The sequence below is a fragment of the Jaculus jaculus genome, chromosome 4 (assembly GCF_020740685.1).
Source record: "Jaculus jaculus isolate mJacJac1 chromosome 4, mJacJac1.mat.Y.cur, whole genome shotgun sequence".
NCBI classification, from domain to species: Eukaryota; Metazoa; Chordata; class Mammalia; order Rodentia; family Dipodidae; genus Jaculus; species Jaculus jaculus.
The window spans coordinates 66,308,299-66,333,136 of NC_059105.1; the positions used below are offsets into that span (position 1 = coordinate 66,308,299).

Below are 24,838 nucleotides of genomic sequence, written 5' to 3' on the forward strand. Positions count from 1 at the left end.
TCACCAAGTGCCCAAGAATGACAGAACTTCCTTTTGAAGCTTAGGACATTTTAGGCCTCCTAGGGCTTGGACATTCTGTGTGTGTTTCACACCACTGGCAGTCCCTTGATGAGGAAGTTCAAGGCCATTTTGTCATCCTGATTTAGCTAGTGATCTGCATGCTGTTTGTTAGAGCATGGGTCTCTGCATCCAACCTGGTGGCAGGATCAGTTTATGGCTGTAGTCTCCAAAGCCTGTCACTTTATAATATTATGAGCTGATTCTCGACGGTGAGAGCCTATCTCAACACAGAAGTTAGTTTTTTGGTTTTTTTTTTTAAATCATTGGCAAGGTTCACTGCAGAAAAGTATTTTAAAGAGAGCCAGAAAAGGCAAATGGACAGTTGCTTTATAAAGGGTAGAACACTTTTCAGAGATGAAAAGATAGCTAGAAAATGATACTGGGCTTGAGAAAAATGCTAATTACAATAATAATCCTACCATTTCTGAGCTCTATTGTTCTCGCTCTATGCTTTTCCATAAATTGTCTCATTCAATATTCATAATGGCCTCTTAAGGTAATCATGACTAACATGCACATTCTAAAGAGGAGACAGGATATTTAGACAAATCAAGTACTTGTGCAAGGCCCCACAGCTGGGATCTGCAACACTTTGCTGAACCAAATGAAATAAAATTTTGGTGTGGCAATTAAAGTGGCATGGCCAAGGATGGCAGCCCCTACTTGTGTGAAGGCAGCGAGCTAGAATTCCAAGCCAGCTCTTTAAAGCCAGAATTATGGAAACTACACAGTAGTAGAGCTCGACTCTGCAAAGGATTAAAAAACATACTCTGGGTTTCATTAAGACAGTTTATCTGCCCAGGTACAGGGCTGCAAACAGGGACAGGAGAGGGCGACAATCCTGTAACATTATAAGTTGGATATAGCAATCAAGAATACAATGACAAGGAGATACATTTGAGCGCCAACCAAATACCACTACAGATTAATTCCTACACATTCCCACCATTAACCTTCCTTGCTGCTCAATCTACAGTGTGATTAAAAGAGCTGATCAAAGAGAACTGTTTAATAAAGCCAACAACCCCAAACCACCGCAGCTTTACCAACAGCAGTCCCCTCACACTGCTGGCTGCTCCCCTTAGCACGCATGCAGGACAGTCCTAATGGACGCAGTGTCTGAAGCTTTCTCTCTTATCTGTTTCCCTCCCCAAAACAAATAATTATAGTGATTAGGCATTTTCGGTTTCCAGAGAGACATGTTGACTTTAGTGCATTTGGATATAATTAGGCAAATTCATCAGCTGACCCCTGGCTTTCATAGTTCGTATTCCCACTAAGGAAAAGCAAACTGGTTTCTGTCATGCTATTAAATTAATGATTTGTTCTACTAATGTGTAGCGTTCTGGGAGGAAGAAAACAGTGATTGTATGGCCTGCCCCTAGAATAGCCTTTGTTTGGACTAAATATCAGAAACATGTGACAATCATGTCAGAGCAGTCACCCTTCTCCCCTTGATATTTGAAGTGACTCACCAAAGATGCCACAGCCAGATTAGAAAAATATTTATTGCTCTGTTGACTGTGGAAGGAGAGCTTTCTTTGCTGATAGGGTCACCATGATTAATATTATTATTATTATTTGTTTTACCTTGTGACAGTTTTTAAAACTAGGCAGAGAGAGTAGCTACTCACATTCTCCTTGTCGGGAATCCCTAGGGGAGGAAAAAGAGACAGAGAGGCCATAAATTGTATGATCAACCTGTACAATGGAGATGAAATCCTTTGCTGAACAAAACCTACTAGCATTTTTGTGTTTCCCATGCGTGTTTCATAAAAGCTCATATAGTACTGCTTAGAAAGATAGCAACAGCAGTTTAAAATCTGCATACATAAGTCAATGAGCTAGGGGCAGGGAAATAAACTTATGCTTATTTTGTCTCTACACCATATGGTTCACAATCCCAGGGGTAAAGACTCCTCCTCGATTCCTTTACTCTGTATTCACAATGAATCCCATTGACTGGGCCCCGGTCCACTCAGAACAGTGGAAAAGGCACATAAACCCGGGCACAAGCAGCACTGAACACCACCGAAACATAATTTCCATTTTGAGCAAAGCAACTTCCTAATATTTTCAGGAGTGTCTTGACTAAAAAAAAAAAAAAAAATCACTATTCACCCATGTACTCATCTGCTCATTCATTGACAAAACTTTCATTATCACTACTTAAGGCTTCCTTCCCACTTAATGGATGTGGGAAGGTGGGCACACTAGAAGGTCACAGCTGCAGAAGAACTTAGCGCCTAGAGGTCAGCAGGCACAAGTGGCATGTGCTGTGGAAAGAGAATACCAAAGAAAGACAAGGGCAGGTGGACTTGGTGTGTGGCTTGCACCTTGCTTCAAATCAGTGGTGGTGCAGGGTGAGGTGGTTTGCATTGCAAAAAATATAGTGTGTTCATGCATTGGTTGCAAGTAACTGAAAAAATCAGGCTGGAACTGAACTAGCAGCCTCCTCCATACTGGCTAGCTGGCATGGTGCTGGAAGATGCTATGCCAACTACTGGGGGACAGGAGTCATCAACAGACTTAACCAACAGTGGATCCTGTGAGCTACGCAGTCATGTCCACCAGTGCCATAGCGATATGACTGGTTGTTATGGGGATAACCACCTGCTCTCTAATTAGATTAAAGGTTTTCCTTCACAGGAGGGAATTCATGCCTGGTGCTGAAAACCTATGCGAAAGTCTGTGGCCGGGAAGGTCATAGGCCCTGAGGGGAAAGCTACTATTGCTATTTGGCTAAATAAACATGCCGTGCCATTAAAATGCCCTCCAAATATTTATGTTTATGCCAATAGTTAGCGCTGCTCTCACCTTTGGTCAGAGAAGCTCCGTTTTGCAGAATGGCAGTGACTATTGGGGAGACCCAAACTTGTCAAAATGCTGAGAAAAAGTGACTATTGAGGGTTCAGCGTTAATGTAACTTCTATGTCACCCTCTCAAAGGCCAAGAGAACATTGGAGAATGGGGCAGGGCAGAAAGGGTAAGATACTGGGGAGGGTTACTGTGGAACCCTGTCTTTTCACTAGGAAGTGGCTGTTTCATTCACGGCGTGACAATGGCGGCTGTCACCTGCATAAGATCTGCACACCAGGGGCCCAGGTGTGATAGAACAGAGGAAACAACAAAAAGACATCCAAATAGAATAAGAACTAGTTGGAAAGAAGAAGGGGTTCAGTGGAACAGGGTTGGGGGGGACAAAAAGAATTTAGAGGGAAAGGATTAAGATCAAAATACGTTATGTAAACACATGAAAATTGTCAATGAAAAGCTTTTAAAAATACAGTGTGTCCAGATTCAAAGAAGACAGGGAAATCTATGTTTCCACAAGGGGCTGCTCAGAATGTGTAATACCGGCCTTAATAGAAATGGCTGACCACCCTAGTAAGCCACAGGGTACTAGGTAGGAGGTTCAGCATGGAAGAGACTATTTGCTTTCTTCCTCTACTGGAGAGAGTCTCAGGACACAAATGCTCAGGCAGGAAGCAGGGGGCCAGAAAGTACTGATGTGTCTGTGTGACATAACTTTCCGGGTGTGTCAGAAGGAGGAAGGCTGGTGTAACCCCAGCACCCTGGAGGGCATTCCGATCCTTCCCACTCAGCCAGCGGGCCTGCCATCCAGCAGCCATCTGCAGGGACTGGAGTTAATGGTATGAGGAGGCCTAGGGGCTAGCAAGCTCACTTTATGTTCCACAAACTATAGGTACATCTGCACAAATCACCCTAAGTAAGTGGCTGGAAACTGAGCTGTGTGTAAAGCAAATACAAAAAGGCGAGTTTGGGCCATATGGGATCTTGAAAATCGGGACAAGGTGTTAAGAGCTTTGGAACGTCATCTTCCATGGAAGGCAATGGAGATCCTTAAAAAAAGGTTTTAACAACAAAGTGCTAAGATCAGGAGAGGGGAGGGAAAGAGAGGATTCAAAATTAAAGGTATTTAGTGGTGGTATACACCTGTGATTCCAACATGCAAGAGGCTGAGGCAGGAGGATCATGAGCTTGAGGCCAGCCTAAACTACACAGTGAGACTCTTATCTTTCCAAAAAGTAAAGAGACACAACATCAAGTGCAAAGGATGGTCTTTGACTGGAGTCCAGTTTGAGCAATTACTGATAAAGATATTCACTTTGGGGCCTCTGAACAGCTTGTATAGTGGATGTTATTAAGGGGAATCATGCCAGCTATTTTGTATGGTGGAGGTGTTGTAAGTACACATGGAGAAGCCTTTCTTTTTAAAAATGTCTTCTAGACAGTACAGTAGTGAACACCTATAATCCTAGGTGATAAGGAGGCTTAGGGCTGAGGCAGAGGGATGATACATTCTAGGCCACACTGGACTACATAATGAGATCTTATCTGGAGAAGAAGGAGAAGGAGAAGGAGAAAAAGAAGAATAAGAAGAAGAGGAGGAAGAAGAGGAGGAGAGGGAGGAGAAGCTCACACTCCTAGGCAACATCTAAGCTTTTGGGGAGTAGGAGAAACCTGTGAAAGAAACAAAAAAGTACAAGTGTCCACAGTGACAAGGGTAAGCCAGGCTAATGCATCAGGCCAGGAGAACTGAGAGAAGCCAGGCTGGAAAGTACCTAAGGTCGCTAGGAATGAGGCGCAGAAGCTATGAGTTGGGGATGAGTTACTGGTAACTGTGAAGGGGTTCGTTTAAGAAGTTGGAGGCAGAAGCCAGACTTGGTGGAGATCGAGAGTGACTAGGGAGCAGGACTTATTTCATGTGGGTGTTTATTGCATGCCTGGCACCCTTTCAAACTCTTGACATGTTTTGCTTCTTTCAGTCCTCCCAACAACACTAAGAGGAAACGGAGACAAGGAGCATCAAAGTGTCCAGCCTGAGGTCCCACGGCTAGAAGGCAGCACTCAGGCCTTCCTAAAGAGTCAGTTTTTCCTAGCTCAGCCAGGAAAGAAGGATCTAGAATGGAGAGGAAAGGGAAGACTCCAGTCTAGGGCAGCAGAGTGGGAGAGAGGGCAGGGGCCACACGGAGAGCATGACACCATGGGACAAAAAAAAGGCGAGGCTGTGTCCAGAAGATGCTCATCAAGCAGGGAAGGGATCCCTACTGAAAGTGACAAGTCTGGGACTGTGGGTGGCATTCAAGGAGACAGGGAGACTCCTTGCTTCAGGGACACTTGGCATGGAAATGCTACCTGACATATCACTGTGTCTGGTGGTAGAAGTGCCCAGACTAATAGTCAAACTTCATACTTTGTTAGACACATACATCCAACCATCCCCCCAGAACCTTCCTAGGAAGCTTCATGTTCCCAGAGAAACTCCCAGCCACAGTAATGGAGCTAAATAGAGGTTTCTAACATGCATGAAAACACACCACACACACACACAACTGAGGGGACACAGGACTTCCTGTTGCCTATGAACGCCTAACTCAAAAAAGTATATCTGCCGGGCATGGTGGCACATGCCTTTAATCCTAGCACTTGGGAGGCCAAGGTAGGAGGATCGCCATGAGTTTGAGGCCACCCTGAGACTATGTAGTGAATTGCATGTCAGCTTGGGCTAGAGTGAGACCCTATCTCATTTAAAAAAAAAATCTGAAAAGCCGGGCGTGGTGGCACACGCCTTTAATCCCAGCCCTCGGGAGGCAGAGGTAGGAGGATCGCTGAGAGCTCGAGGCCACCCTGAGACTACATAGTGAATTCCAGGTCAGCCTGAGCCAGAGTGAGACCCTACCTTGAAAAACCAAAAAATAAAAAAACAAATAAAAAAATCTGAGAAAAACTCCTCCTCCCTCTTTTTAACCTCAGCCATAAGAGGTGTTTTGCAGCAGACACTTGCTTTTTATTTTTTTCTGGTGCACACTGAATGTGAAGCAAGTACTACACTTAATGTGCCCATCACCTTCCTGACCACTGTGTGTGTGTGTGTGTGTGTGTGTGTGTGTGTGTGTGTGTAAGAGTGAGGGACAGAGAGAAAGAGAGGAGAGAGAGAGAAGAGCATCAAATAGCTAACAAATCCTAGGATTGGAGGGGCCCATGGTTTTAACAATGCACTCACTTCTCTCCTAGGTCGATGGAGCAAAAGTAAAGGAGAGGTGTGGCTCTTGGGCACCCAGATATGACAGAGACAAATTCAGCTCAGGAATCTGATTTTGCAAAGGGGCACAAAGCAACCCTACATACCCCTATAAAGTGGGCCATATTTTGAGCCAGCATTCCAGGGCTATGGAAGTCCTAATTGGCATCGAAGCCAGCTCCCACCAAAAGCTAAGACCACATAGACTATGAAGCATGGACCGTTTTTTCTAACTGCTTCAGCAGGAGCAGGCACCTTTGTTTGCCTACAGAACCTGGAGACTTTCCCTATCAAGCTGGTGTATGACATAGTTTTCTTTTGTCACACAGAAACACACGCCACCCAACAAATTCTCAGATACAAAATGCTCACGTTTCACTTACTGTCATTGTTAGAGCCCGTTTCCATAACACCATACGGAGGAGCCAGAAGTCCCGCCATATACTGTCGGTATTTCTGGAAGACAAGATTGTAAACTCAGCACATAGGCTTTTACTCACTTTGGGCATTCGTTTATTAACATGTTAAAAAAAAAAAAGCAGAAAGGCTTGGTGTCAGGAAGCATCTGAGGCTCATATTTATAGAACCTTGAAGCATACTCTGGGCGGGGGGAGCCCAGGTTTAAACGTAAAATATGGGGTTCAGAGTGGGGCTTCTGGAGAGACACTGAATGTGCCCCCCACCCCGTGCTTGGTTCCTTCATTTATGCATTCCTGGTGGCTGAATGATGCAGGCTTCGCACCTCTCTCACCTCTGCTCCCCTCCAGCATACACAGAGGATGGGTTTTGTTGTTGTTGTTGTTTTTCGTCAGAGCACAAGCACTTGGGTTTTTACGCATGCAGATACCAGTGGCTGTGTGCTCAAGAGGTGAATGGACTGATGAATGGCCTGAATCAGCCTCTTTCACAGCCAGAGAAATCTGGCTCTCCGAGAAGAGAACCGTCTCTTTTGAAAGAAGCTGAGTCGCTTCCATTTTACCTGCTCCCTTTTACACAGCACACCTGCCTGCATGTGACCTCCAGAGGACTTTCTGGTGTGCTGTCAAATAAAATCGTTTGGCTTAATTTAGGATCACTTGTATGCCCCTGAATTTTCATCCTCTGGCTTTTGGTCCAGACACGCTCTGAAACTTGGGGCTCGGTGATATATATTGGCCCCAGGAGTGTGGCTGTGTGGGAAGGATAATGTTTGGTGAGCATCTAGCCCTAGGGGAGGGGCGTTTGCAAGAAGGATGGTGCATACTCGCCCATCTCTCTGTTCAGGTAATAAATGCAGCATCTCCCCTTTCAGAATGAAAGGTGGGCAATTTTACTGGTCGCATGGTGTCATGTATATTTATGGTTTATAATTATGGTGACACATAAATGTTCAACAGCATCAAAAGAATCAACACTTTATAATGTGCTGTGGGTTACACGACTGTCAGCAGAAAAGACTTCATCTGTAGCAATGGGCAGCTGGTAAGGCAGTATTTGGGCAACCATCTGGCCCATTGTATAGATGTGAATGATGTTTGCAACACTGATGCTTTCTCAAAAGACACTTCCAGTCAAAATGTGACTAGCTTCCCTCCCCCCTCAATCTTTATTTCTTCACATTTGGAGGCAACTATTCTGGCACCTGTGTGCAAACATTAAGATCACGATTTCCCCTGCTTCCGAGCTAACCTCAGATACACCCACAGAGCCAGCATGTCTTCCTCAGTCCTGCCATTTCCTTTGATACCTTCCCAATTCTAATTCCCTTCCTTCCTTCCTTCCTTCCTTCCTTCCTTCCTTCCCTTCTTCCTTTCTTCCTTCCCTGGAAACTCTGATATCTATGATTTTATTAAAAAGAAATTGTGTATGGCCATATCATGTGTTGATATTATCTCCCTCATCCCTGCCCCCACCCCACTGAGGGCCCTCCTTATTGGGATTGCTGGTATTCACCAAGGAGTTGTGGGTTATGGGTTGTAAGAGGAGCAGTCATTGCGGGGGAGGGGCAATGCTTCTGGATATTTCCTCCCACCCTGTGTCCCTTCCATTCTTTCTGCTCCCTCTTTGGCAAAATTCCCTGAGCCTTGATGGGTGTGTTTTCAGTATCCTTTAGCGTTGAGCTCTCAGCAGCTTCTGAGTTGTTTGAAGATAGTCTCAAGCAGCCCATGCTGGCCTCTAACTTGCTGTGCAACCTAGACGGCCTTAAACTCCTGATCCCCTGCCTCAATGTCTTAGGTGCTAGGATTACAGACACGAGCCCCCATGCCCACCTTTTCTTCTTTGTTATGCTATTACCTACCCTTCTTTTTCGTAGGAGGGCATTCTGGGCACAAAGTTAATTTGCACTCTAAACAGAACAGGCTCAGACAGAGCGCGAGGTTCTATGACACTCCTGCTCTCCTTTGAATCTCAGCTTTAATCTCTTGGCAAAAAAATTTCTAGAGCGGAGATGTCCAGGAGATGCTTGCTACAGAAACATGAGAACCTGAGTTCTGATCCCCAGGCCCCACATGAAAGCCAATAGCTGCGGCAGGCTTCTGTAATCCCAGGAGGCCAATGGCGAGAAGGGAGGGAGAGAAGCCGGAGGACTCCCTGACCTGGAGAAGGCAGCGGGAAGGAACAGGAAGAATGGGAAGCCTTGCTCCAATGGAGGCGGAGGGTGAAAACTGACGCCTGCAAGTTGTCTCATGGCTTCCACGCACGCACCATGGCATATGTGCACGCGCTCACACACACATGAACATGTATACCCACACATCATACATGCATGCACACTGAACAAAAACAAAGATTTCTAGAGTAGACAGGGCCTCATAACAGAGACGCACTATCAAGCCCTGGCAGGCCTCAGAGTGAAGCAGCCAAGGGTGTGACTATAAACCCTCTGCAAAGACTTCAGAGAGGATCAAGGTGGTGGTTTATGAATGCTTTGTCAACCCCCTCCCTCTGAAAGGGTTCAAAGTTGAGAAAGGCTTATACACAATGCAGGAAGGCTTGCTTTTTGTTTAATGAAGGGGATGACATATGAACACATGAGAAATCCACTAAGGTTTTACACAAATGACACCCTCTTCGACTGAAAGACACAGACAGTACATAGTCAAAGGGCTTCTGTGGACCCCAGAGGTCTCTGAGCAGGAACGGGGCTGAGAACTCGACCGCCTACAACATGGCTAAGTTTATGATGAGGGTGACCCAGAGCTGAGGTCCAGAAGACAGCAGGGAGATGACCTTGGTCATCATCAAGGAACCAGTACCATTTGCTCAGCTGTACTCCTGAACTGTCATGAACTGGGGACTGTAATGTACCCCTCATTCCAATCCCTCCCTTCCTTGGAGAGGAATATCAGTTGCGATTCCCTGTCTCCTATAGCCATTGCTTATTGGGTGTCAGGGGACAAGCACCTAACTTATCTCTTTCATTCGCCGGGTGTGGGTGGCGCATGCCTTCAATCCCAGCACTGAGGAGGAAGAGGAAAGAGGATCGCTGTGAGCTCGAGGCCAGTCTGGGACTACAGAGTGAGTTCTAGGTCAGCCTGGGCTAGAGTGAAGCCCTAACTCAAGAAACTAAATGAGAAAGAAAGAAACATCATTCACAGTTGTGTAACAGAGATATACACTGGGGGCTGTCCCTGGGAAATAGCACAGGAGCGCTTCATTTGCATCTGGACATGGTTTAGACGAGAGGATCCTGGACTGAGGCGATGCCAGAACGGGAAAAGGCTTGAGCTCCCGCACATAAAGAGAGTCTATTTTGCAGGTGGAAGTGCATTTACTCGAGATGAACGCAGCATCCACCTCTCCCACATGCTTTCCTAAAGCGGGGCCCTCTCTTATCAAGAGAGAGCGTGGCATCCCCTTCTGCATGGACCTGGACCACCCTTCACGACTGCCTGAAGCCTGGAGTATAGCTGATGACACTGTGCGACTTTCCTGGCTAAGCTGCATGCCCCTTGGTTTCTGGGAGCCCTTGCTCTTCAAATGCTCTCTCTTGAGGTACTACCTCTCAGAAGCCATTGGCCACACTATATGGCACCTTAATTACATGGAGAGGCCACCTAAAGGTGTTGTGACGACAGTCCCACTGAGCCCAGCTTCTGGGCTCTTTGAATGAGTCTAGACATTCAGGTCTTCCCAGCTGAGGCCAAGACAGGGCAGGCGGGTCAGCCCACTGTTGCCCTTTAGAACTCTTGACTCAGAAAAACCCACATATGCAATAAAATGGCGATTGTTTTATACTGCTAGATTTGGTGTAGTTTATTAGGCAATAATAACTAACTTTTAAAAAAAAAAAAAAACCGGGCTGGAGAGATGGCTTAGCGGTTAAGCACTTGCCTGTGAAGCCTAAGGACCCCGGTTCAAGGCTCAATTCCCCAGGACCCACGTTGGCCAGATGCACAAGGGGGCGCACGCGTCTGGAGTTCGTTTGCAGTGGCTGGAGGCCCAGACGCGCCCATTCTCTCCCTCTCTCTCTCTCTCTCTCTCTCTCTCTCTATCTGTTGCTCTCAAATAAATAAACAAAAAATTAAAAAAAAAAAACAACAACCCAGCATCCTACCAAAGATTAATCCTATCAAAGATTAAATGTGTATGACGGGCAGGACCGGAAGCCTTTTTATGAGGTCACTGTAGACAGTGGCCCCCCAAACACGGTAGTCTAACATTGCTAACGTTTGCAACGTTTAAGGGAAAAGATGTCCTAGGGTTTCCTGGCTAGGAAAGGGACATGGGAATTCTAGGCACAGGGACAAATGCTAAATGAGGTGGTGCTCCGTCTATGTGGCCTGGGGTAGATGTGGAGTATAACCGGAGCATTTCTGGCTGCTGAGAGAACCCTAAGGCCATCTGTCTGGGAGGTGCTGGCCTAGTCGGGTCAACTCATGGTGGCATTCAGAGTTAGTCATCAGAGCTTTGTATGGCAGCTGGAAGCAAGAAGTGATGATAGGCATAGGCGGAGCAGAATGACATGGGGAGGAGGAGCTGATACCTTCAACTATGAAGTCCCCGAGAGGCTGTGGGCATCAAGGAGTTGAATGCTAGGCTACTGTCTAATAGGGATTGTGGGTGTCCCAGTGATGACTTGGGAGTAAGAGATGGTAACCATACTGATCAACCCACATAGCACAGAAGTGTGTTTTCTATAGAAGTTTTAAAATCCCCCTCCCATTTTTTTTCTGAAAACATAAAAATAAAACAAGTGCATTCCCAAGGCTATGCTAAAGGATGTCCACTCATATAAGCCAGCATGGGGTCAGCACAAACCTGAGGGCACCTATCTTTCAGAGGTAAGTCTGCAGGTCTTTATGGCTGTTACCAAATCAACTCTCCAGATCCCAGCTGTTGAGGTGGATGGTGGCCTAGTTGAGTCCTTTGTCAGTGTCTTCTTTGGGGCCTGGGTTGACCTCTTCCTACAAACTCTTTCCCTAGATCCTAACACCCTATGACACTGCAGTAGCCTACATGACCTCACACTGGAACTTTCTAAGTGCTCACAAATGCTTAGGAAAGAGCTATGCCATTAACTCACGTATGGGAAGAACGGGTACTCAGCAGAGGAAAACCAATAGTCAGCTGAGGGGAAAAAAAAAACAAAAGAGCATAACCAGTGCTCTGACAGGGTGAAGGAAGTGCAGAGCTCAGGTGTTACCCCAAACTCCTGGCCTGTAGCCCCCTGGACACAGCCTCATGTGTGAGACTTGTAACATGGCCTTTTCTATTACAGAAGCATTTGTTCATGTCCAAGGAATTTTTCTGAGGCTCTGTCTAGGGTGGGGCTGGAGGGTAGCAGACCACCACAATCTTGACTTAGCTCTGTCTCTGAGGCCCAAGGTGTCAGCGTGTCTCTCTCCAGTGGGACTGCCCTTTTCGAGACATTGACTAGGACCAGGGAATGGCCCGAACAGAGGCCTCCACTTCGCAATCTGTAGGCCTCTGAGGCCAGCTTGGAAAGTAGTTATTCTTTTTAATTTTTATTTTATTTATTTGAGAGCGACAGACAGAGAGAAAGACAGATAGAGGGAGAGAGAGAGAATGGGCGCGCCAGGGCTTCCAGCCTCTGCAAACAAACTCCAGACGCGTGCGCCCCCTTGTGCATCTGGCTAACGTGGGACCTGGGGAACCGAGCCTCGAACCGAGGTCCTTAGGCTTCACAGGCAAGCGCTTAACCTCTAAGCCATCTCTCCAGCCCGGAAAGTAGTTGTTCAGTGGACAGGGAAACAAGAGGCCATCAGAGGTCCGGAGAGGACTTGTCAGACTAGGCCAGTAATGAGAGGGGTCAGTGCAGGCAAGCTAGAGCTCCTTGGCTTCAGTCTCCTTGTCACTAAAAGGCCCTAAAAGAGTTAGGCCTGCAGTGTCTAAACTTTGTTTTACAGAGCATGGAGGTCCTTGTAGGACCCTCAAGCAAGGTATAACATACAACATGGCTTTCATGCTTTATGGAAACAAAGGTGAGTGCCCTCACCTTCACCTATTTTATTTATAAGTTATGGTTCTAAAAGGTAGTTCATTTTGAAGAAATGACCTTGGTTCTATGGTTGTGGATTGCCCAAGAGATGATGTATTCTGTCACGGAAAAGCTTTTCAACAAAATTGGTACTGAGAGGGAGGCTAAGTCAGAAGAATCACGAGTTCAGGGCCAGCCTGGCAATATGGTGAGACCCTGTCTGAAAATAACCCAGGGATGGGGACGGAGCTCCATGGTAGAGCACTTACCTAGCATCCCTGAGAGCCTGATCTAATGCCCAGTACTGTGGGGAGGATTGGTACTAAGACTAACAGATGTGAGCCCCACAGAGCAATGCCAGCTTTCTCCAGTGGAGGAGTGCAGCTCCCTAGTGTGGTGCACAGAAAGGCAGGAGGGCTCAGGGAAGGGCAAATAGGAGCTCTTCCTGAGGTTTAACTTTCACTGCATGTCAAGTAGTTTAAAGGATTACTTTTATACTTTTATATTATGGAGTAGAAAGCTAAATTTGCATAATTTTTAAAAGATTAAAGCATGAGACTTCAAAGACATTCTGAACTGGCTGCTGGCTACTTCTAGCTACAAAGGGTCTAGACCCCAGGCATCATGTATTGATTTCTCTCTGCTTTCAGGAACTTCAGTGGGAAAAAAAAAAAAAAAACACCAGGGACCTCTGATGTTGTAGAAAGCATGCAGACATTGGAATCACACAAGCCTGCAGCCTTAATTCTGGCTTTGCCACATGCTACCTGTGTGAACTTGGACAAGATACTTGCTGCACTCTCCCCGGTAAGGATCTTGGGATAGTAACTCCCAACTTTCAGACCATTGTGTGGAAGAGGAAGAAAATTCATGCAAGTGCCCAGCATATACTAGCCATTTAATGAGCTGGTGCTGCTAAGAATAGTAACAAAAACAATATTAACTAGAATAAACCAAGGTTTAATCATATAACTATAACATAGGTGATATTCTATTAAACCAGCAATCTTCAACTCTGAGCAAAGACATTTTTCCACATCACATCTTCACATTACTGAGGTTGTGACAGGCAGACAATGTAAAGGCCACAATATGCTTATTAATCTTTCTGCTAAATGAGGTACAGGAAAAATAATCTAAGCCATCGACAGTTTTGTGAACATAGACATGATATTTCTAAAATGTTTCGGATTTACCATTATCACACACATAATTTCAACTGTAGACGTTTAAAAATAATTCCACAAGGCCAGGTGTGGTAGTGTACACCCATAATCCCAGCACTTGGGAAGCAGAGGCAGGAGGACCGTGAGTTGAAGGCCAGCCTGGACTATGTGAGACTCTGTCTTTAAAAAAAAAATCTGCAGTATATTACCCATTTCATATGTTTCCCCAGGAAAGAAGCAGCAAGGTCTGGGTGCTGGAGAAAGGAAGAGCAGAGGGAATCCCAGGAATGTTGGCACAGCTTTCAGCCATTGGAACTGCTCACTACTGGGCTGGAGAGATAGCTTAGTGGTTAAGGCTTTTGACTGCAAAGCTTAAGGACCTATGTTCTATTCTCCAGATCCCATGTTAGCTAGATGCACAAAGGACAGGCAAGCGCAAGGTCACATATGCCTGCTAGGTGGCGCAAGCATCTGGTGTTTGACTTCAGTGGCTGAGGCCCTGGCACACCAACTCTCTCTCTAAAACAAAAACAAAATTAATAAAGAACTGCTCATTATTAAGAGTGCTCTTTATTAAAAAATAACAAAATCTGCTCTTAAAGCAAAACAATAAAAAAAAATAGAGGGGAGAGGGAAAGAAGAAAAACACTGGTGGCTAGGATACAAAGGATAAAAAGGACTTTTCAGTCAAGTAGGACCAGATGCCTGTCCCCAAGATGATCTGTAGAGGTGCCACTGACTAGCCTAATCTAGCTTTCTTTCTTTCTTTTTGGTTTTTTGAGGTAAGTTCTCACTTTAGCCTAGGCTGACCTAGAATTCACTCTGTAGTCTCAGGCTGGCCTCAAACTCACAGTGATCCTCCTACCTCTGCCTCCCGAGTGCTGGGACTAAAGTCATGTGCCACCACACCTGGCCTTAGACTAGTACTTCTAAGAAGAAACAAAAGATGGCCATCTCTGAGATGGAAACTCGGTCTGGCTGCATCAAGGCCACAGAAGAATTCTGCTGGAAGCTAGAAAAGCAGTCCTCACCTTCTGGGTGAGGGCTAAATGCAGCTCCTCTCCACCATTCGTTCTTATCCGGAGGTACTCCTGCCCAGACCGGGGCACCTTTCTTAGTGTGAGCAAAGGCTCCCGATGGCTCAGGAGTAGCCCAGCAGTCGGATAGGAAGGAGCCATCAGAGTGTAGCCTGTTTGTCAGGTTTGCAGAGTGGGATTCCTTGAGTGAAGAAAAGACGGGCAGCTTGTACCTCGGATGGATTCTCCACAAGAGAAGATAGGGCCCCTGTGGGGCAGAATTTACTATGTTGGGGATCAAGGCCTTACTCCCACTCTGTGAGTTCTTTTCTAGGTTTTCTGTAAGCCATTGCCCAAGGACAAGGTGGGCTGTTCCGGCTGCCAGCAAGAGCCCCACCAGGGAAGCAGGGCAGCCTGCTCCCTGGTGGCCACAGAGACCTCAAGTTTGGCCACAGCCTTCCCGATAGTCATCCGCTCTTCCAGGGGAGCAGCAGGCTATATCCCAAACTCTAGGCTGGGGTGACCTGCATAGGAAAGCACCGGTACCAGAAGCCCAAGGGATGATTGACAGGCATTGCTGTGAGCACCTGATGGGGGAGAGGAATGTGCTCAGGCGTGTGCTAAGAACAGAGACAGAATAATGACAATACGTGCAGGCCGTGTTCAGGGCTGGGAAGGGATGACAGTCTGGCGGCATAGGGAAATGTTTCATCCTAATGTCCCATTTGTTACATTTTACTTGGTTCTCCCAATACACTGAAGCCAAGCCCATGAGACAAAGATGGAGTCACCTGTGCTTTCTCTGGGTGCATTGTGACTGCATAGCGGGATGGCTCAGAAGAGTGATATGATGTTTAGACTCCTCTTTCTCTGGTTCTTATAAGAGTTCTTTCATGACTTCTGTATGATGTGAGAATGGACATGGCATATCAGTCTAAAACCTCAGAGAGCTAGGACATCCTTAAACACATGAATAGTAGAAAAGAAGGCAGAAAGCAAAGCTGTCATAAATGGAAACCTGTGGCAGAATTTTTCTGTTTGCCAGTTTAAAGCCATGTATATATCATGGCTGGACTGAAGTGGCCTCATGTCAAGTTATTGTGTTCCCTCATTTCTAGATTTCTATAGTATTGGCATCACAGGGTACAAAGAACTTCTATCACCACTTTTCCAGTGGCATATAATTACATCTTTTGGCCCCACTGTGGCTATTTCTAAAGGGAGGCATAATTCTGCTTGTGAACTCCTGGCCAGTTTTACTTCAGGATGAGCCTGTGGAGAACAGTCAAGAGTACAATCATCTCACAATGGCTCTGAGAGAAGAAGGAGTCCAAGCCGGGCCCCTTAAGAAGCTGAGAGCTACAGGTAAGCACATGAAGTCACCGACAAACCGACACATTTGAAATACTGGCAGTGCCCAAGATACCAACCAGTATGGGCAGGACCCACCGCACCATCAGCTAGAAGTAGGATCACAGCCTGAGAGGAGCCGGCGTGGCCGTGGCCAGGTCTCACCCCATAGAGAAGCTGCTCGAATCCTGAAGGGACAAGTAACGAATACGTGTTCATGCAGACAGCACTTGCTGCCAGTGCTTGCTCAGTTGGGACAAGGTAGGGTCCTCTCAGGTCTCCCGCGGTCTCACAAGGACCGCCACTCATGCACAAGTCCCATGAATAACCACAGCAGTGCTAGAAAGCAAAACTACATGGGGAATACTGGAACCATGAGCCAGCAGTGGGGATGAGGCCAATTTAGATGTGCAGTCAGGAAAATCACACTGAATCTGAGGTAGAGGCGACATGGTAAGGATCTGGGTCACTTTTCTAGCAAACAGGAAACACTACAGACCTACAGACGGAGCACTGACAAGAGCAGATGGGTGCTTTTCAAAGATCATTCTGGCATCTGTGAGGGGAATGGTTTTGATGGGAAAACCAGAACAGCACTGGGTGCTGAGGCGGGCAGCTGGCCTATATTATGCTGCCCCAAAGGGACCAAGAAGTGCAGGAGATATGAAGGAAAGACATGGTGCAGGGGCAGATGGAAAGAGCACACATCACTAAAACCATAGTGAAACAGTCCTCGCTTCATCACTGTGGACAAGGCCAAAGCCTCTGATGTCTCTCTGCAGCGCAACACCTCTGCCTTTAAGCTGACTGGAAGGTTCAGAGGTTTCAGGGAACTCCCAAGGATATAGCATGCAGTATATATGACCAATTACTTAACCATGGGCTTCTCTAGGTGGAACCCAAACTGAAGCAAGCTGAAGATGGACACACAGTGGGTCAAGGCTACTTTGACCGGAAGTCATTAAATCTGCTCAGGAGCTATTACTGCATAATACATCCTTTTGTCACCGTTGGTCTGAAGCTGCGAAAATACAGACCCATGTAATACACATGTAACACACAGGCATAACGGTGAGCAGTAAAAACAATTGCAGTTACCTCCTGGGTTAAGGGAAAATAGCTCAATGACATTGTGTTTACTCAGTGTAGTCTTCAAAAGGTGATGGATCGTATGCTTGGTTATTCTAAATTGAAACTAATATACAAAGCCTGGTTCGTTTAAAATTAACAGTAACAGGCTGGAGAGATGGCTTAGTGGTTAAGTGCTTGCCTGTGAAGCCTAAGGACCCTGGTTCGAGGCTTGATTCCCAGGACCCACGTTAGCCAGATGCACAAGGGGTGCATGCGTCTGGAGTTGGTTTGCAGTGGCTGGAGGCCCTGGCGCTCCCATTCTCCCTTTCTCCGACTCTTTCTCTCTCTACCATTCACAACTAAATAAATAAAAATTAACAAAATTAAAAAAAAAATTAACAGTAACGTCAATAATACAAAAGATGGACATTCCCAAAAAAAGTGTTTATGTGTTTATAATACAGAGTCAGGATGTGTGAATCATTTGAAAACCTGAATTAAAGGGTCACTTCACAGAGAGCAATCGCCCATGGCTATCCTCCCCGCGGCATTAACTGCTTACATTTCATCATTTCTTGCTGCAAAATTCTCTGCTCGCAGGGTAGACAGCAAGAAGGGCAGAAGGAAGCTGATCAGAGGAGACTCCACCCTGGGGCAGACAGACTGCGCCAGTATAAATAGATACCTGCTTAGGCTCTGGCCCAGTTCTTCAAAACCTTTTACCACTGGGACACACTCAAGGTACATTTCTCAGGTATTTTCTGACCAAACCTATGCCATTACCCCCAGTCGGCATATGGCATCCACACAGTATCACTATTTCCACTATATTCATGCACACTGGTCATTAGGATGCAAACTACACAAGGGCACTGAACCATCTAGTTTGTCCCCTCAGCAGCCCCAAGCACAGCATTTCTTAGCTTCTGTAGCAGTTGCTGGGTTAAAACATTCGATCGGAAGCAGACTATAGGAGAAAAGGGTTTATTACAGACTTACAGGAAAGCTTCACCATGATGATGGGCATGGTGATGAAGCTCATTTCATCACACATTCGCAGCAGCAAGACTGAGCTACCTCTGAACATCCAGTGGGCTAGACTGATTGACCCCCCAGGTCTGCCCTGAGCAACACACCTCCTCTGGCAAGGTTCTACCTCCCAAAGGCTCTACCAGCCCGGGGACCAAGTAGAAAGCTTAATTACAAGACTAAGAGGGACATCTAGATTCAAACCACTACATTCTTCCCGTGGCCCCCATAGAATCATGACCATTTCATGCTGCAAAATGCACTGGGTAGAATTTTAAAAGCTCCCATAGTGTTTACTAATCCAAATACCAGTGTAAGGTCCAGTCTCATCTGAGACTTAAGACAGCCTCTTAATTGTGAGCCTTGTAAAATCAAATCACAAGCTGCACACTTCTGACACATAGAGGCATAGGGTACACATTCCCATTGCAAAAAGAAGGGATAATAAAGAGAGACTAGGCTAAGTCAACATCACTAACTAGCAGGGCAAACATCCAGTCCTGCAGCTCTGTGTCTGGCATATGGAATCCATGATGAAGTAAGCTTAGGCAAATTTCTGCCTCCCCCCACCCACCCTGCATTGTGCTATTGCTTTCTGGAGCAATCTACCCAAGTCAGACAAGAAGCCATCCAATAGTCCTGGAATCTCTACACTTCTGGGGACTCTACTTCCACTTACAGCTCATCATATGGTGGACTCACAGGGCCTCCATGCTGGGACTGCCTCACATTGCCTCATCTGAATGGCTCCTAGAACCATGACCCCACTCTAATGACCCTCTTCCCTGCGATTTTCATGGTTCTAAACTCAGCACCAAGTGGACTTTACCATCAGGTTTGTAAATCAAGGGGTGGGGGAGGATAAAGCTTGATCTTTAGGAGCAGGAAACTCCTTGAGCATTCTTTCTTCAGGCCCCCTCCTTTCTAAAATATTTGCATTCTTTTTTTAAAAAAAATATTATTTATTTATTTATTTAACAGAGAAAGGGGAAGAGAGAGAGAGAGAGAGAGAGAGAGAGAGAGAGAGAGGGAGAGGGAGAGGGAGAGGGAGGGAGAAAATGGGCATGCCAGGGCTTCTAGCCACTGTAAACAAACTCCAGATGCATGCTGCACCCCCTTGTGCATCTGGCTAACATGGGTCCTAGGGAACTGAATCTGGGTCCTTTGGATTTGCAGGCAAATACTTTAACTGCTAAGCCATCTCTCCAGCCCAATATTTGCATTCTTATTACCTTGAGACTTCAGTGGGTTAGGTATAGTGGGTTAGGCATTGACCCCGTTATGCCAATGCAGAACAGTTGATCAGTTTGTCATAGTGATAATCCCTTTAACATTTGCAGTATAAGTGGCCTAAATTCAGTCTCTGTATATTGAACTTCAGACTTGCTTGAAATTTCTGTGGCAAACGTTACGTTTTTCATATCTGTGGTAGTCTGGATGTGTATCTCCCAACAGACTCAGGTCTTGTCAACTTGGATTTCTAGCCACCTGGCTTGAAGAGGTGCCACTGTGGGCAGATCCTGGGGTCCAGCCCTAAGGTGTGTTTGGGGGACATACCTGAATTCCAGCCTAAAGGTATGCAGAGAGGTTTTGTGCTCTGCTTGCCTGTGGCGTTGGCTATTTGGTTGTGTCTCTCTGCCTGGATCTGTGGAAGGGAGCCAGCTTCTTCTGCCACTGACGAAACGTCCCCTGGACCTATAAGCTTGAAATAAATCTCTTCCTCCGGCAAATTGTGTCTGGTTTGGAAGTTCATCTCAGCAATGTGAAGCTGACCACAACAATACCTTTCTGTTCTATATACTTTCCTCCACCAAGCCCACAAGCACATTACTTTTAAATTCAACTTTTCTCAAATTCTCAGCACATGGACAAAATATAGCCAGTCTTTCTGCCAGTAGCCCGGTTCCAACAAAAATTTTCCCTTCCCCTTTAAAACCTCATAAGCTAAACCTTCAGGGTCCACATTTTTTCTTAGCATTTAGAATCTCCAAACTCTGACAGAATGGCCCATCAAGCTTATAGTACTGCAAGAGTTCTGTAGTCCAAAGTACCAAATCCTTCCATATTTCACCTGCAAGTAAGTTCCAAAAGACCTAAGCCCACATGGTCTTATTCTCTGCAGCAATGACCTCACATAGCACTTTTCCTGTAGTAGTTACCTTCTTGCTGCTAGGACAAAACACTTGATTGGAAGAAGCTTTTGGGAGGAAAGGGTTTATTCCAGGCTGACAGTCTCAGTGGGAAGCTTCATCCTGGCAGGGGAAGCTGGCTCACTTCAGCACATCCGCAGCAGGGAGAGAACAGCGAGAGTGAGCTGTCTCTGAACGTGCAGTAGCTGGATGGATCAGCCCCCAGGCCTTCCCCCAGCAACACACCTCCGCCAGCAAAGCTCCACCTCCCAGAGGCTCCACCAGCTGGAGATCACAAAGGAAGCTTAATCACAAATACCTGAGGCCATGGGGGACATTTTTACATTGAAAACACCACACCTTCCATTACTTTTCACCATTAGGGGTTCTACTTTGATACATCTCCAATTTCAGCAGCCTTACTGCCCTCCCGTTGGTTGTGCCTACTTTCTTTATTCACGTCCGTTATCATGGGTTTTTTAATTCTTGTTTCAGGTTCCAATGAGCAACCTTAAGGCATCCTTCTCAATACAGCAATTCATATTTACTGTCTGCTTCTAGGGAATCGAGCTGGGTTTGGGAAGCCTCTGAGTGCTTTGAATCCTTTGCATGGATCCTGGTCTCATGCACCGCTCCATCCCGGCTCACCTGCACCCTGTTTTCTCTGCAAGCTGTGTTCTTATGATCCCCTCCAGGCCTATCCTCTCTAGTGTCCCTTCAAAGGCACCAGTAGCAGACCAGGCCCCACTTCACCCAGCGTGAACACTAACAGCCGCCTGGAAGCAGCATGGAAGAGAACATTAGGATGCCACATGTCAAAGCCAGATGGGGCATGACAGAAGGCAAGGCTAAGGGTATTGGGGTAGGGGGTGGGTTTGGGGGTGGAGACAAAAGCTTTAAGACCCAGGCAAACATGAGCTGCAATCCCCACACTGTAAGCCTTTGCCGGGGCTGATCAGCCTCAGGACCTTCCTGCCCATCCAGCCACAGCTCCCACACTCTTCTCTTGTTCCTTCCTTTCCAACCACACTGGTCTTTTTCAGCTCCCTAACACACCGAGCTTTCCCCCTGAGGCCTACGGTCACCTGGAATGCACTCCCTGCCACTTGGCTTGAGTTGCGTCTCCTCTGTGTCCACTCATCAATGCCTTGGAGCGGCCTTCTTTGAGATCCCGGTTTACGTGACACAGTCTTTCTCAACATCCCAATTCCAACATCACCAGTGTAATGTGCCTCACTGACTACATCTGAGCATGTGCTGCCTCATTGCCATCTCCCCAGCCACATTCTTCTCACTGGCTATCGAAAATCTAGCAAATGTCTGGGACCCGCAAGGCTCCCAGGGAGCATTTGTGAAGTGAATGAATCACTGACTGAATTTCTTAATGATTCTGCAGCTCAGGTTCCTCACTACTAAGCCAGAAGTATTACCGTAGCACCCCCATGCTCGCTGGAAGGACTGAATGAGATAACCAAAGCACCCCACAGCGTGGCACGCAATAAACATTAGCCCCCATTTCCTCCACATCAGCTCTCCTTAGATGGATTCTACCAAAGGGTCCATTTTCATTTAGAACAACTAGTGCTTGGAAAATAAATAAATAAATAAACAGTCAAACACAGGGAAGATCTACAAAGATAAAGCAAGTGATCAGGAGATGCTATGAAAGATGACATTTGGAATCATGTGCTGAACATGGCCAGGAATCTGTGGTATTTACTTGCTCTGTATGAATGAGCCCCATGCTTTCAAGGAGGGGTGAGGGGAAGCATGACAATCAGGTGATGCTGCTGCAAACAAAAACGTAAAGTTAATTCATCAAAATTCTCTGAATACTAGTAAACTGTGTGATCTTTAAGGAAGTATGGAGGAAAATGATAGAGCCAAATTAATGCTAAAATGTAGTCATGGGTAAAATTTACTTAAAAAAAATATTATGGCTGGGTGTAGTGGCACACGCCTTAAATCCCAGCACTCGGGAGGCAGAGGTAGGAGGATCGCCGTTAGCTCAAGGCCACCCTGAGACTCCATAGTGAATTCCAGGTCAGCCTGGGCTAGAGTGAGACCCTAAATTGAAAAACCAAAAAAAAAAAAAAAATCTTATGTATTAATTTGAGAGAGAGAGAGAGAATAAAACTAGACATGTCAGGGACTCTTGCCTCTGTAAATAAATTCCAAATTCATATACTACTTTATGCATCTGGTTTTATGTGGGTAATGGGGAACTGAACCCAGGCTGGTAAGTGCCTTTAATCATCCAAGCCCTGAAATTTATTTTTAGAAGACTTATGTATAATTTCAGTTATATTCTCAAAATTGAGAGAGTACTGAAAATTTTTTATTCCAAGGCAAACATCTATGCAGGCATATCACTCAGAAAATTCCTTTGATTTATCTGATTGTTTCATCTCATTGGTGTATTTTGTAACTATGTGAACTATCAGCTATGTTTTATAAACTTGGCAAAAGGTTTTCATGTAATGTACTTAAAAGACAAATGTAACTGTCAGAAGAAAAAATGAACTTCAATTAAGGTTTGTTTAAATGAGAACTTTAATCTTTGATTAAAGAAAACAAAATACTGGGCTGGAGAGATGGCTTAGCAGTTAAGGCGCTTGCCTGTGAAGCCAAAGGACCCATGTTTGGTTTCCCAGAACCCAGTGAGCCATATGCACATGGTGGTTGTTGCAGTCTGGTTCACATTGCTGGTAGAAATCACCCAACTAAGAGCAGCTTCTGGGAAAAAGAGATTTATTTTGGCTTACAAGCTCAAGGGGAAGCTCCATGATGGCAGGGGAAAACGATGGCATGAGCAGAGGGTGGACATCACCCCCTGGCCAACATAAGGTAGACCACAGCAACAGGAGGGTGTGCCAAACACTGGCATGGGGGAAACTGGCTATAAAGCCCATCAGCTCGCCCCCAACAATATACTCCCTCCAGGAGGCGTTAATTCCCAAATCTCCATCAGCTGGGAACCTAGCATTCAGAACACCTAAGTTTATGGGGGACACCTGAATCAAACCACCACATTCCACCCCTGGCCCCCATAAACTGATATCCATACATGATGTAAAAGACAATGCATTCAGTCTGACTTTTAAAAGTCCCCATAGTTTTTATAAATCCCAATGATGTTCATACATCCCCATAGTCCAAGATCTTTTAACTGAGCCATAATACCAAAAAATAACCTCAAAAAACCCATAATGGCACAGAATATTCACACTGCAATAGTTGGCATTGGGCATAGCAAAAAAACATTCAACCAATACAAGATTTAAAACCAGGGCAAACATCAAACTCTGTAGCTTCAAGTCCAACAACTCTAGCCAGTGACAAATCTTCAAGTCTGATAATTCTAACCAGCAACAAATCTCTGGCATTCCAATTCCGCCCCTCCAGCTAGGCTATTCACAGTCCTGGGAAACTTCATCAAGGCCGGCAGCACCTTGGCAGCCATCTTATGGTCTAGGCATCTCCACTGGGTCTCCACTGCAAGCCACGGTTCATCCTCATGGCCCCATCGGGTCTCTATGCAGGCAACCAGCAAACCTGCTTCATACTGCCCATGGCCATTTCCAAAACACAAGACCGTGTTGCAAACTCAATGACCCTCTTTCAAGCATTTCTTATACTCCCAATACCAGGTAGGGTGCCAATTTGTTAATCCAGGGGGGAATTAAGCAGACTTTGAAGAACAGGACACTCCTTGAGCACTCAGGCCCCTTCAAAAGAGTCGACATTCTTCCTGTTGCCCCAGCACAAGTCAGCTGGCCCAGTCTCAAAGGTTGTAATCTTTCAGTTGCAGCTGAACAGGCAGCAGTTCATCCAAAGATTTTTCTTTCTGTGCCATATCCTCTGCTCACACCAGTTCATTTTTACACAAAGCAACCCTGCACAACTTCCCAGGACATGGGCATAAGAGCAAGCTTCTCACACAAACTGCTAGCCTAGTTCAGGCAAAGCTCTTTCTCACCCTCATAAGCCAAACCTCATAGTCCATAGTTCTTACTGCATTCAGGTCTTGCAGCTCAGACCGGGATAGACCATCAAGCTGTACTTACAGCACTGCAAGGCATCTCTTAGGCCAAGGTTCCAAATCCTCCCATATTCCTCTTGAAAATCAGCTCCAAAAGGCCAAAGCCACATAGTCAGGTGTCTAGCAGCAATCTCACTCCTCGGTACCACTTTATTTTGGCTTACAGGCTCGAGGGGAAGCTCCACGATGGCAGGGGAAAACGATGGCCTGAGCAGAGGGTGGACATCACCCCCTGGCCAACATAAGGTGGACCACAGCAACAGGAGGGTGTGCCAAACAAACTGGCTATAAAACCCATAAGCTTGCCCCCAACAATATCCCCATCAGCTGGGAACCTAGCATTCAGAATACCTAAGTTTAGGGGGGACACTTGAAGCAAACCACCACAGTGGTGCATGAGTCTGGAGTTTGTTTGCAGTAGCTGAAGGTTCCGACATGCCCATTCTCTCTCTCTCTCTCTCTCTCTCTCTCTCTCTCCCCCCCACCTCTGTCTCTCTGTCAAATAAAT

General features: G+C 46.1%; 1 protein-coding gene across 5 annotated transcripts in view; it reads right to left on the reverse strand.

The window, feature by feature from the left end:
* The window catches only part of Rapgef4 (Rap guanine nucleotide exchange factor 4), a 336,159-nt gene that overhangs the window by 140,222 nt on the left and 171,099 nt on the right, over positions 1-24,838 (reverse strand). For 3 of the 5 annotated variants that reach the window (XM_045147499.1, XM_004660336.2, XM_004660335.2), the window contains 2 exons: positions 6,490-6,562; positions 1,695-1,714 (listed from right to left, as the gene is read on the reverse strand). The exons of 1 other annotated variant lie outside the window; for it this stretch is intronic. In XM_045147499.1, coding sequence (XP_045003434.1) covers positions 1,695-1,714; positions 6,490-6,562 — 93 coding nt within the window. The remainder of the gene's footprint in view (positions 1-1,694; positions 1,715-6,489; positions 6,563-24,838) is intronic. One more of the 5 variants, XM_045147500.1, reaches the window with a different exon arrangement.